This window comes from Hyperolius riggenbachi, chromosome 3 (genome assembly GCF_040937935.1).
Source record: "Hyperolius riggenbachi isolate aHypRig1 chromosome 3, aHypRig1.pri, whole genome shotgun sequence".
Lineage (NCBI taxonomy): Eukaryota > Metazoa > Chordata > Amphibia > Anura > Hyperoliidae > Hyperolius > Hyperolius riggenbachi.
Window position 1 is genome coordinate 55,125,035 of NC_090648.1, and position 14,401 is coordinate 55,139,435.

General features: G+C 49.8%; 1 protein-coding gene across 1 annotated transcript in view; it reads right to left on the minus strand.

Annotated features, from left to right (window-relative positions):
* Positions 1 to 14,401, minus strand: part of LOC137562618 (A.superbus venom factor 1-like) — a 231,262-nt gene that overhangs the window by 36,935 nt on the left and 179,926 nt on the right. Inside the window, exon 26 of the mRNA XM_068274131.1 lies at positions 13,945 to 14,050. Within this exon, the coding sequence (XP_068130232.1) occupies positions 13,945 to 14,050 (106 nt within the window). The remainder of the gene's footprint in view (positions 1 to 13,944; positions 14,051 to 14,401) is intronic.

Here is a 14,401-nt window from a genome sequence, read left to right on the forward strand (position 1 = left end):
GGACACTCAGTCACTGTGTTCATAGGCTACTAGCTCCTGCGTGCGTGCACTCACTGTCTGAGTGTACACACACCCACACTCCATTTCCTTCTGATCGCTGATTGATTATCGTAATTAGTTAGTTGTACTTACTGTTAATACTTACTCTTACTGTACTAGGAGTCTAGGACACTCAGTCACTGTCCATAGGCTACTAGCTCCTGCGTGCGGTCACTCACTGTCTGAGTGTACACACACCACCCACACTCTATTTCCTTCTGATCGCTGATTGATTATTGTAATTAGTTAGTTCTACTTACTGTTACTACTTACTCTTACTGTACTAGGAGTCTAGGACACTCAGTCACTGTGTTCATAGGCTACTAGCTCCTGCGTGCGTGCACTCACTGTCTGAGTGTACACACACCCACACTCCATTTCCTTCTGATCGCTGATTGATTATTGTAATTAGTTAGTTCTGTCACAGACCGCGAGCCGGTCTGCGGGTGGGGTAAATCGATCAGCGTCAGAAATCCTCTTACACGGTCATTTGTTCATCACGAAGGGTAACCCGCATTCGCAATTTGATGAACTGACTCGCGAAGGGAGCGTTCTGATACCAACCGAATCACTCCACACACATATACAATTCAAAGATCTGCCACCAAGCGAGTTACACAGCCCGCTACTGTAATTTTACTAGGACTTCGAGAACGCTATATTAACCCTTAGCAGTATGCAAGAATCTGGGTCAGATCGTTATGTCTGGGCCGGGTTCTCGCATACGGGTTATAAATGTACACTTCTATTAAACACAGGGTAGCGAGTTCAGGAGAATAGGTACGATTGTGTATGTTCAGCAACAGGTCATAACCGCTAAACGATTTTTAAACGTTTAATAACACAAATGCATTACATACAGTTATATACACCTATTAACATATAAAACACAGAGCTTAAAAATAAAAGGAATAAAACAGAAAGTTCTTACTTAGTTAGCTGAGCAGTCCATTTGAAGCATCAAGAAAATAGTCCAGTTTAAACGTAGGCATTCAGCTTAATAGTCCTTTGTACACAACATGCGCCCGGTTCTTCCGTGAGCACATGTCTGGACTTCCCTAGTTGATGTAAATTGAAGAACTGGGTGGAGTTCCTTGCAAACGCTTTTTACTGACCAGAGTTTTGGGGCGGTCACTACCTGGAAAGTAGGTGTGTTGGAGGCAGGGTTACCTCCTGGCAAGTCAGGTTACCACCCACAGACTTGGAGCAAGGAATGTACCAATTATTAATAATTTGTGTAATTCCGCCCCAGATGGGTGCATCGCAGATCCGAGACCATATTCATAAGCAGCATGCGACTCTGTATTAAATGAGACTATACACGCCTAGTCTAACGAATTTGCTCTACGCATGCCGGATAAAGCGGTTTCTCAATTGATTCCTGATAGCTAGAGAAGGATAATTCATGTGAATTATAGACCTGTTTCCTAGGTATCAGGAAATGTAATTTTGGTCTTGCTGTGACAAACCTATTTTGAATTATTAATAAGTTAACGTTCCCTTTGTGTGAAGCTATACGCTTGGAGGGAAATTTTGAATCTCAACCAGTTTGAGCTGGTTTTCCTTTTGGGGAAAGATGAGCTATGTACCAAATGCTGCTCCCCAGGTGGTCTGGCTACCTGTGAAATTCTTTCCTGACACAGGATGTGGGGGAGGTTACTGTACTCAGTAAGAGAGAGGGAAATTGACATCTATTGTGCATTTACCCAAGACTGACAGGAACTGTGCACGACCATGCGAAAGTCGATGGCGCTTACGCGCACGACTTTCGTAATATTCGTCACATCTCTCCCCTACCAGACGGACGCACAGAGTGGGTCTGCATGACCCGCTCTACGCGGCGCTTAGCTACTGAACGGGTTCTCGACTTCTTATCTGACTGCCCGTTAGACAACTCACCAGAAGCATAAGGCCTCATGGTCCGGTGTGTCCCAGTGTCCGCTTTGCAGACGGTGCGATGCACACCAACAGGCTTACCGCTAAAGGCCTGGCTGGGTTTGCATAGCGCTTCCTGTAAGGGAGAGAGTCGTTGGCTGACATCCGGGTCATTTCCTGACTCTCGGGTGTCAGCCTGCGAATCTGGAAGCAGCGTAGCATACCCCTGCTCTAACTGACTACACCTTGGCACAACATTTTGGTCAGCACAACCTAGGTGAACATTAGAGCACAATTTAAAAAACGAATTTGCCTTCACCTGGGTGGCGAGGCTTGCCCCTTCTCCAGGAAGGATAGAGGGTGGACCTGTGGGCAGTTTTGCACTGGGTTGCTTCTGCAAGGGGAAGACATGCAAGGGTGAGACAGGGAAGGAACGGCCTGTCTCCACCAGCTGTTTGTTAACAGCAGACAATGGTGGAGCACTCTGGCTGTCATAGCAGGAGGGGAGGTCTAGGCCCCCAGCTGCCTGCTCTGACACCTGGCCTGCTTCCACTGCCAAGCACGGATATGACCCAGGCAACACAAGACTGTTACCTCTTAGGTTAGAGGCAATCACACTTAAACATAAATTTTTAGTAATAGGAGATTCAGCATGAAATCTATTAGCAACATCTGGTACAACATTAACATCACCGTTACGTTCATTTTTCACATCATGTACACAGGTATCTGGAACAACAGTGACAGGTTTAGAATCAGACAAACCGTGATTAGACAGCTGTCCATTAGAAACAGGTACCGCTTCCTTGCCTCCTTCCCTAGGAGGGCTAGGTACCATTACCCTTGCTGCCTCCCTCTGTCCCACCCCAAGCTTGTACAGTACCTGAGTGGGTCCAGACTGGCAATCCGGGGTGTTGATCACAGGTTCATAAAAGGATCGTAGGGTGCCAAGATCGGTGCCCAACAGCACAGGCACTGGGATGTCATCTGTCACCCCCACAACTTTTGACTGGCGGCCCCTTCCCCAATCGAGAACAACACGAGCTTTGACGATGCGTGCGTGTGCGCCACCAACTCCCAAAAGTGTGACACGCTCATTAGGCAGGAAATTCTCCCTGGCTACAAGATGAGAGCGAACCAAGGTAAGCTCTGCGCCTGTGTCGCGGAAACCAACAGCGATCTGGTCGTTAACTTCCACGACTTGATGATTTCCGGAAAGTCGAGGATTTGTTGCTCCCATGACGAGGTAGGCGTGTGCAGTAGAGGATGCGCTAGCCACTTCTGCGCTAGGCTCTGGAGACGGCGTCCTCACCTCGGGGCAGGCAGACTTGAGGTGTCCTCGCTGTCCACAGTGGTAACACTTCGGAACATATGTGGCATCAGGCGGATGAGTAGCAGGTGCAGCATCCGGCCTCTGTGGCTGTGGGACCCGATTCCCACGGTTCGCAGGGGGAGGAGAGCTGGGTTGCATAGGTCTCCCCCCTCTCCAGCTCTGGGCTGGAGGTTTGCGGCTGTCCGGCACACGGGTGGCCACAAAAGTGTCTGCAAGTTCTGCTGCAGTTTTGGCGGAGTCCGGCTTCCGCTCCAAGACAAACTGCCGGACATCTGGAGTGCAGCAGTTCAGCAACTGCTCCTGCACGATGAGGTCCTCCAGACCTTGGTGAGAGTCTTTTTTGAGGCCCCGTGACCACTGCCTGAACACAGTCAGCAGGCGACTCTCCAGGTCGGTGTAAGAGTCGGTGTGGCCTTTCTGCAGGGAGCGAAACTTTTTGCGATAGACCTCTGGGGTCAGCTGGTATTTGGCGATAATTGCAGCTTTTATCGCCTCATAGTCATTGTCCTTGTCAGCGGGTAAGTCCACAAACGCCTCAAGCGCTTTGTCCCGCAAGTTGGGTGTCAGATATCTCGCCCACTGCTCCTGGGGCAGATGATGCTGACGACAAGTCTTTTCAAAGGAGTGTAAATAAGTGTCCGGGTCGGTTCCCTTCTCCATTTCTGGGAATTTAAACTTTGGAGTCCCAAACGGGCCTGCTGTGGGCCGGGGTTCCAGAGCACTTTGCGAGGGATTTTGGCCTTGCGCTCGCAGTTTGGCCATTTCAAGGTCATGTCTGCGTGCGGCTTCTCTCTCCTCTCTTTCCGCTTCTCTCTCAGCAAGCCACCGGCGCTCTGCCCGTTCCGCTTCTCGCTCTGAGGCTTCCATTTCCGCCTGGCGCTGGCGTTCTGCACGGTCAGCATTTTCTCTGACAATCTGCATGTACAGCTCAGGATTTGTCTCCAACAGCCTTTGTAATCCAGGTTGCATTCCAGCATCAGGAACACAGAACAGGTTGGCATGGGCGGGCTCCTGCCGGCCACCATGCTCCTCAGCAGTTACAGCGACCGGTTCAGACGCGGTACCGTTTTCCTCTGGGTCGGGAAGTGGGTTGCTTTGCTCCAACCGCTCACTTTCCTCTGCCCCAGTTACAGCACCGTCTGAACCAGGAGTGTGCTCTCCCAGCATCTGCTCCGGCTGGGTATTCAGTCGCAACAAGTCCTCGATCAATTGCGATTTCTTTTTTCTATAAGTCACAATGCCTTTTTCCTCACACAAGTTTACTAGGTCTGCCACTGACATTTTCTTGTATCTTGCTGCAGCCATTTTTGCCAAATAAAAGATAGGATAGCAAAAGAGATTGGGGGGGGAACTCTGTGCTACACGTTTAGTCTATATAAATGGTAATGCACCGGTTATCGACCACAGATTTTTGATCTGTTCTAGCAGGTTAATCAAATAACGTTGCCGTTGATGTTCTGAACATACACAAATCCCAAAAAGCTGCCAACCAAATGTCACAGACCGCGAGCCGGTCTGCGGGTGGGGTAAATCGATCAGCGTCAGAAATCCTCTTACACGGTCATTTGTTCATCACGAAGGGTAACCCGCATTCGCAATTTGATGAACTGACTCGCGAAGGGAGCGTTCTGATACCAACCGAATCACTCCACACACATATACAATTCAAAGATCTGCCACCAAGCGAGTTACACAGCCCGCTACTGTAATTTTACTAGGACTTCGAGAACGCTATATTAACCCTTAGCAGTATGCAAGAATCTGGGTCAGATCGTTATGTCTGGGCCGGGTTCTCGCATACGGGTTATAAATGTACACTTCTATTAAACACAGGGTAGCGAGTTCAGGAGAATAGGTACGATTGTGTATGTTCAGCAACAGGTCATAACCGCTAAACGATTTTTAAACGTTTAATAACACAAATGCATTACATACAGTTATATACACCTATTAACATATAAAACACAGAGCTTAAAAATAAAAGGAATAAAACAGAAAGTTCTTACTTAGTTAGCTGAGCAGTCCATTTGAAGCATCAAGAAAATAGTCCAGTTTAAACGTAGGCATTCAGCTTAATAGTCCTTTGTACACAACATGCGCCCGGTTCTTCCGTGAGCACATGTCTGGACTTCCCTAGTTGATGTAAATTGAAGAACTGGGTGGAGTTCCTTGCAAACGCTTTTTACTGACCAGAGTTTTGGGGCGGTCACTACCTGGAAAGTAGGTGTGTTGGAGGCAGGGTTACCTCCTGGCAAGTCAGGTTACCACCCACAGACTTGGAGCAAGGAATGTACCAATTATTAATAATTTGTGTAATTCCGCCCCAGATGGGTGCATCGCAGATCCGAGACCATATTCATAAGCAGCATGCGACTCTGTATTAAATGAGACTATACACGCCTAGTCTAACGAATTTGCTCTACGCATGCCGGATAAAGCGGTTTCTCAATTGATTCCTGATAGCTAGAGAAGGATAATTCATGTGAATTATAGACCTGTTTCCTAGGTATCAGGAAATGTAATTTTGGTCTTGCTGTGACAAACCTATTTTGAATTATTAATAAGTTAACGTTCCCTTTGTGTGAAGCTATACGCTTGGAGGGAAATTTTGAATCTCAACCAGTTTGAGCTGGTTTTCCTTTTGGGGAAAGATGAGCTATGTACCAAATGCTGCTCCCCAGGTGGTCTGGCTACCTGTGAAATTCTTTCCTGACACAGGATGTGGGGGAGGTTACTGTACTCAGTAAGAGAGAGGGAAATTGACATCTATTGTGCATTTACCCAAGACTGACAGGAACTGTGCACGACCATGCGAAAGTCGATGGCGCTTACGCGCACGACTTTCGTAATATTCGTCACAAGTTCTACTTACTGTTACTACTTACTCTTACTGTACTAGGAGTCTAGGACACTCAGTCACTGTCCATAGGCTACTAGCTCCTGCGTGCGGTCACTCACTGTCTGAGTGTACACACACCACCCACACTCTATTTCCTTCTGATCGCTGATTGATTATTGTAATTAGTTAGTTCTACTTACTGTTACTACTTACTCTTACTGTACTAGGAGTCTAGGACACTCAGTCACTGTGTTCATAGGCTTCTAGCTCCTGCGTGCGTGCACTCACTGTCTGAGTGTACACACACCCACACTCCATTTCCTTCTGATCGCTGATTGATTATTGTAATTAGTTAGTTCTACTTACTGTTACTACTTACTCTTACTGTACTAGGAGTCTAGGACACTCAGTCACTGTGTTCATAGGCTTCTAGCTCCTGCGTGCGTGCACTCACTGTCTGAGTGTACACACACCCACACTCCATTTCCTTCTGATCGCTGATTGATTATTGTAATTAGTTAGTTCTACTTACTGTTACTACTTACTCTTACTGTACTAGGAGTCTAGGACACTCAGTCACTGTGTTCATAGGCTACTAGCTCCTGCGTGCGTGCACTCACTGTCTGAGTGTACACACACCCACACTCCATTTCCTTCTGATCGCTGATTGATTATTGTAATTAGTTAGTTCTACTTACTGTTACTACTTACTCTTACTGTACTAGGAGTCTAGGACACTCAGTCACTGTGTTCATAGGCTACTAGCTCCTGCGTGCGTGCACTCACTGTCTGAGTGTACACACACCCACACTCCATTTCCTTCTGATCGCTGATTGATTATTGTAATTAGTTAGTTCTACTTACTGTTACTACTTACTCTTACTGTACTAGGAGTCTAGGACACTCAGTCACTGTGTTCATAGGCTACTAGCTCCTGCGTGCGTGCACTCACTGTCTGAGTGTACACACACAACACACACTCTATTTCCTTCTGATCGCTGATTGATTATCGTAATTAGTTAGTTCTACTTACTGTTACTACTTACTCTTACTGTACTAGGAGTCTAGGACACTCAGTCACTGTCCATAGGCTACTAGCTCCTGCGTGCGTGCACTCACTGTCTGAGTGTACACACACTAAATTTACTTGTGATTACTACTGATTATTGTAACTGCTAGTTGTACTTCCTGACTGTTACTACTTACTTACTGTACTAGGGGACACTCACTCAGTCACCTCACCAACCAACCCACTCCATTAAAGTACCCCACTTTTCAGCCGCCCTTTTAAAAAACTTTTCTCTATACGCCCAAAACATTGAAGATGTCTGGAAGTGGCAGCCAGTGCGGTTTGGGCAAGGGGAAGGGCAGCAAGGGAATCAGGAGGAGAGGGAGCAGCATTGTGGCAAGCCGCGGCCGCGGGCGCGCCACCATGCACAGTTCCCCAGCAGCAGCAGCAGCGTCAGTGGCTAACATTCCTCCCATAGCCACTGGCCGTGGACGCCTTGGGCGCCGCCCAGCAGGAGCATCTGCAACTCACGCTGCAGAGACACAGCAGCAGCAGCGTGTAGCACCTGCTCCCATTTTCCTCCAGCCGGGTCGGAAACGTCCCATTGAGGAAAAGGATGCAGACACTGTGGTGCAACTCATGACGGAGGATGAGCAGCCCGCCATCAGCTCTGCATCCGAGGCCTCCACCCTCACCACCACCACCACCACCACCACCACCACCCCTGTTCGCAGCAGCCGCCCAGCAGGGCCTGGGGAGGAGGCCAGTTCACCGTCAGTTGGCGACCTGTCATTCAGCAGTCTTTTGACCCCAGGCATCATGAGTCAATTGTCTGCTGTTGTTGGCGATTTTGAGGAGGAGATGCTGATGGGCACTTTGGGGGATGAGGGATTGGACAGCAAGACTGTGGCGACAGTCAAGCAGCCCATCCATGCATCAGGAGAGGAGTTTGGGGGGTCCTCATCCCAGCAGGACATGTTTCAGGAGGGGGAGGATGATGATGACCCGGTGACAGACAGAGACTGGGTGCCACCACCTCCAGGGGATGTCGTCCTCAGCAGCTCTGAGGAGGAGGAGGAGGATGCTCTTGTGGGCCTTGCAAGGAGGCGCATCATTGCAAGCATTGGCAGCAGCAGTAGGCAGGTCCCACAGCCTGCTGGTGTCTCAGGCTCAGCAGCAGCAGCAGCAGCATCTGCCAGTACCACCACCAGCCGCACCCAAGCCCCCCGCCCAACCACCACAGGGAGACAGGCAGCAGCGCTTCCATGCCGTAGGGGGATGTTTAAGTCACCAATCTGGCGATATTTCACCATGCCCACTGTGTACAGCAAGTACGCCACTTGCAACCACTGTCAGCGGAAGTTGAGCAGAGGTGCAGACCCCTTAAAGTTCTGCACCAGCTCGCTCATCAACCACCTTGCGGCTAAACATTTCCACCAGCATGAGGAGTTCCAGAGGCTGAAGGCATCTGGTGCTGGCAGTGGCACCACACCCATCACTGCACAGCCTTCAGCAGCAGCAGCAGCAACAGCAGCCACCCGCCCTCCTGCTCCTCCAGCAGCACCAGCAGGAGTGCGGAAACGCACTGCTCCTCCCCCCTCTGCAACTCCTGCCGCCGACACTGAGGCCTGTTCTGGCAGCCAGTCCTCAGTGGCCTCCTCTGCTGTGTCTGCTGATTCCCGTGTCAGCAAAAGGCCACGCCAGAGCCTTTTGAGCGAGTCCTTCCAGGGGGTGGTTAGGGCTCTGCCTCCCAGCAGCCGTCGCGTGCGGCAGCTGAACGGCTTGCTGGCACGGGCCATGTGCTCCCAACTCCTGCCGTACACGCTCGTGCAGGAGGGGAGCGACATTCGTGCGCTGCTTGCTTGCGCAGCCCCAGACTGGCAGCTCCCCAGCAGACACTTCTTTGCCCGCAAGGCCATTCCTGCACTGCACCGCTTTGTGATGGCCAATGTGGAGCGAGGGCTGGAGCACGCGGTTGGTGAAAGGGTCCACGTCACCATGGACTCCTGGAGCAGCCGCTTCGGGACAGGCCGCTACCTGTCCTTCACTGTCCACTGGGTCAGCTTGGTGGAAGGGGGTGAGGATGGGAGAGCAGCAGCGGGCACAGCAGCAGCAGCAACACAGTGGGTGGTGCCACCCCGCAGGGTCAGGGGAACTGCAGCAGGTTCCTCCGATCCTCTGCCATCCTCCGGCACACCTGGCCAAACCCCCCGCCTCAGCAGCAGCGTGAAGGCCCGCCACTGCCAAGCGCTGCTGCACTTGGTCAGCCTTGGGAAGACCAAGTTGACGGCAACCCATGTGTTGGCCAAACTCCAGGAGCAGGAGAGGATTTGGCTGACCCCCAGAGGCCTCAGAGTTGGAGAGGTGGTGGCCGACAATGGGGCCAATCTGGTTGCCGCAATAGACAGGGGAAACCTGACCCACATCCCCTGTCTTGCCCACGTGCTGAACCTGGTGGTGCAGAAGTTCCTGCGCACCTACCAGGGGATGGGCGAACTGCTGGAAACGGCAAGGAATGTTGTGCGTCACTTCCGGCGCTCGGCTGCAGCCTGTGCGAGCCTGGAAGACGTGCAAAAGGAGCTGGATCTGCCACGCCATCGGCTGATCCTTGACGTTCCGACTCGCTGGAACTCCACCCTGGCGATGTTGGAGCGTCTAGTTGAACAGAGGCGCGCTGTCAAACAGTACCTTGCCCTGGCCACTGTTTCCGCCGCTCAGAGAAGGGACAAGACCAGCAACATCCCGTCCATCGTCCCCGATGATGACTGGAGGCACATGCAGCAGGTGTGCTTTGTGCTGGCTCCCTTCCTGCAGGCCACAAACATGGTGAGCAGGGACCATGCTATGGTCTGCGAGTGGGTGCCCCTGGTTTCTCTGCTGAACAGGGCCCTCGATGCTTTGCTGGAACAGGGAGCGGCAGCCTTGGACCAGCAGGAGCGGCAACCAGCTGCGCAGTCCACCTCTGAGGGGGAGGAGGAGGAGGACTTGGTGGAGGTCCCTGACCTGGCTGCTGATGAGGGGGATCAGCACAGCGCAGCTGAGTTGGTGCGGGGGTGGAGAGAGGATGAGGCGGCAGAGGAGGAGGATGAGGACAGCACTGACGTCGATGTGCCAGCAGACGTGGCCCGCCTCTTCCCAATGGCAGCGCACATGCTGACGTGCCTGCGCAGGGACCCCAGGGTGATCCAGATGAAGCAGAGGGAGGAGATCTGGATCAGCATGATGTTGGACCCACGCCTCAAGGGGAAGTTGAGCCAGTTCCTGCCGCCTGCAGGAGGAGACCCAGCGCAACAAATAAGGAGCTTGCAGCAGGCCCTTGTTGAGCGCTTGGAGGAAGCCTTCCCCCAGCCTTCCACCCCCACTGTCCAGCAGCCAGCACAGAGGCAGCAGCAGGTGCCTGCATCCAGCAGCAGCAAGCGCCCCACAGACCTGCTGTCTCTCAGCCACGAGCTCTACAGGACTGTAGAGGCTCCGGCAGCAGTGACTAGAGAGGAGATGCATGCAGCAGCATCCTCCTCCGGTCACAGCCAGCGCCTGACCCGCATGGTGGCTGACTACATGGGGTCGTACAGCGGGCTTGACAGCGATGCCCCTGTTGATCCCATGGAGTATTGGGTCAAGCGCATGGAGATCTGGAGCGAGCTGGCGCAGTACGCCCTGGAAGTGCTGTCCTGCCCCCCTTCCAGCGTGCTGTCCGAGCGCTGCTTCAGTGCAGCTGGTGGCGTGGTCACCGAGAAACGCTCACGTCTGTCTCACAAGTCTGTGGACAGACTGACGTTTCTCAAGATGAACCAGGCGTGGGTGGAAGGCGAGTTCCTGGCCCCTGTTGTCGGCGAGAGGGGGACATGAACTGGCTGCCGGAACCATCGTTAATGTGCCTTACCACCCTTTACCACCTCCTGGCTCCTGCTCACTAAGCCAGCCTGGTTCACTTTGACTATTACGTCGCCTGCAGCCACACATTTTACACCTACAGTGGGCTGCTGTGTACTGCCCTTCTGCTGTCTGTCTGTGTTTCCCACTGCCAGGGTACACAGAATTACCTTCTTCTGCTGCCACTCTGCCACCAGCTATTACGTCAAACAATAGCTATATTGGTTGTAAAACCAAAAACCAAAAAACCATTAAAAAAAAAAAAAAAGGTTTAATTTTTCTGAGGTGCCCGGGTTGAAAACTGTGTTGTCCCAGTTGTGTATTGGACACAATGTGGGCTGCACGACCGCTGTCTGGGACCTCCTGTTGTGTTTATTTACAGCCCTGGTATCACCGCTAGGTACCAGGGCTATTATGTCACGCTGCCTACCTGCTGCCACACTCACACTGCTCCTCCATACCTCCTCCTGCTGCTGCTGCTGTCTGTCTGTGTTTCCCACTGCCAGGGTACACAGATGATTTACCTTCTGCTGCCACTCTGCCACCAGCTATTACGTCAAACAATAGCTGCTCGCCTACTCCTCCATTCCTCCTCCTGCTGCTGCTGTCTGTCTGTGTTTCCCACTGCCAGGGTACACAGAATTACCTTCTTCTGCTGCCACTCTGCCACCAGCTATTACGTCAAACAATAGCTATATTGGTTGTAAAACCAAAAACCAAAAAACCATTAAAAAAAAAAAAAAAGGTTTAATTTTTCTGAGGTGCCCGGGTTGAAAACTGTGTTGTCCCAGTTGTGTATTGGACACAATGTGGGCTGCACGACCGCTGTCTGGGACCTCCTGTTGTGTTTATTTACAGCCCTGGTATCACCGCTAGGTACCAGGGCTATTATGTCACGCTGCCTACCTGCTGCCACACTCACACTGCTCCTCCATACCTCCTCCTGCTGCTGCTGCTGCTGTCTGTCTGTGTTTCCCACTGCCAGGGTACACTACACAGATGATTTACCTTCTGCTGCCACTCTGCCACCAGCTATTACGTCAAACAATAGCTGCTCACATTACTCCTCCATTCCTCCTGCTGCTGTTGCTGTCTGTCTGTGTTTCCCACTGCCAGGGTACACAGAATTACCTTCTGCTGCCACTCTGCCACCAGCTATTACGTCAAACAATAGCTATATTGGTTGCAAAACCAAAACCAAACAAACCATTAAAAAAAAAAAAAAGGTTTAATTTTTCTGAGGTGCCCGGGTTGAAAACTGTGTTGTCCCAGTTGTGTATTGGACACAATGTGGGCTGCACGACCGCTGTCTGGGACCTCCTGTTGTGTTTATTTACAGCCCTGGTATCACCGCTAGGTACCAGGGCTATTATGTCACAGCGAGCTGCCTGCCTCATTGACTGCCTGCTGCCACACACTCATCCTCCTCCTCCTGCTGCTGAATTTACCTCCTGCTGTCTTTGTGTTTCCACTGCCAGGGAGCACATACAATGGCGCTTCCAACATGCGTGCGCCCACCAGCTATTTGTTACGCTCAAAAATAGCTGCATTTCTTTAAAAAAAATTTGAAAAGAGAAATACGTGAAGATGATGAAGAAGAAGATGAAAAAGAAGAAGAAGATAAAGAAGAAGAAGATGAAGAAGATGAAGAAGAAGAAGATGAAGAAGAAGATGAAGAAGATGATGAAGAAGATGATGAAGAAGAAGATGAAAAAGAAGAAGAAGATGAAGAAGATGAAGAAGAAGAAGATGAAGAAGAAGAAGATGAAGAAGAAGAAGAAGAAGATGAAGAAGAAGAAGATGAAGAAGAAGAAGATGAAGAAGAAGAAGAAGAAGATGAAGAAGAAGAAGAAGAAGATGAAGAAGAAGAAGAAGAAGATGAAGAAGAAGAAGAAGAAGAAGATGAAGAAGAAGAAGAAGATGAAGAAGAAGAAGATGAAGAAGATGAAGATGAAGAAGAAGAAGAAGATGAAGATGAAGATGAAGAAGAAGATGAAGAAGATGAAGAAGAAGATGATGAAGAAGAAGAAGAAGAAGAAGAAGATGATGAAGAAGAAGAAGAAGATGATGAAGAAGAAGAAGAAGAAGATGATGAAGAAGAAGAAGAAGAAGATGATGAAGAAGAAGAAGAAGAAGATGAAGAAGAAGAAGAAGAAAATATAGAAGAAGAAGATCTAGAAGAAGAAGAAGAACGATAAAGAAGAAGAAGAACAAGTATATACAGTAACACTACTGAACAAAATTTAGGACACAACTTCTCTTTCCACATTTTTTTTTAAAGGAACATCCCCACATAATCACTTGCTGTTGTTACTTGGAAAAAAAGATGTTTCTTGCATCATTCACCCTCAAAACAAGTGTTGGAAGCTATTTAAGGCCAATTCGAATAGTCAGCTCGAATAGTGAGCTCGAATACCGACTCGAATAGTGAGCTCGAAGTCCGAGGTCGAATCGAATAGTAAAAATTATTCGACTCGAATATTCGACTGACCTCGAATAATTTACTATTCGAATTCGACCAAACTCGAATTTTAAAAAGGGGTATTTGAGCATCACTAGCGCTGTATCAATTGTTATGTATAGAATGCTTGGGGGACCCGAATGTAAAACTTGCATCGGGGCCCACAGCTCCTTAGCTATGCCACTGGTGTTGACCCACCTTCCTTTACCAGATAGGATTTTTGTCAACTGTGCAGGCTGCCCGACCCCTTATGTATCCACCCCGCCCCCGCTACTCTTCCCTTGCATCAGTGCCCGGATTGGATGAGAACAGAGGAGGATTTGGCTTGACATTCAGCAGACCAGCAGGCAAGGAGAAGTAGAACTCCCCTCTTCACACAATTTCCTGGGCCAGTACTTCACTTGATCAGCTGACATGCAGGATTTGCTCAGTAGCTGGGTCTTCCCTGGCATTTGCAGGGGAGGAGTGCAGGGTAAGCATATACATGTTGGAATGCATATGCATTTAGTTCTTACCTGGTGAATAATACTCGTATATTGTAACAGATCCAGGTTGGACGAAACCCAGTTGGTAGTATTGGTGCAGTCTGACTTTCAGACATTGCTCTTTACTTTGAGATATCTGACAATGCAATGAAAAATGGGTTAAATGAACATGTAGAAATACAAGAACCATTCAGATTACTAATATACCAACATTCAAATGGGGATTTTCAGATTCGTAAACTTTTATGCAAATTCTCCATGGTGAATCTTTGTCCCAAAACTCCTAGCATGGCCTTTAAAGTGAGGGTTAAGCTAAAAACAAAACAAACAAAAAACTCACCTATGGAGAGGGAGGGCTCTGGGTTTTACAGAGCCTTCCCGTTCCTTTCCTGGTCCCCTCACTCCAGCACTGTCACCCCCGGTAGAAGTATTTGACCAATTGGTTGCATACTGCTCTTCTCCACCGTGGGAAGCTTTGGAAGTCTTC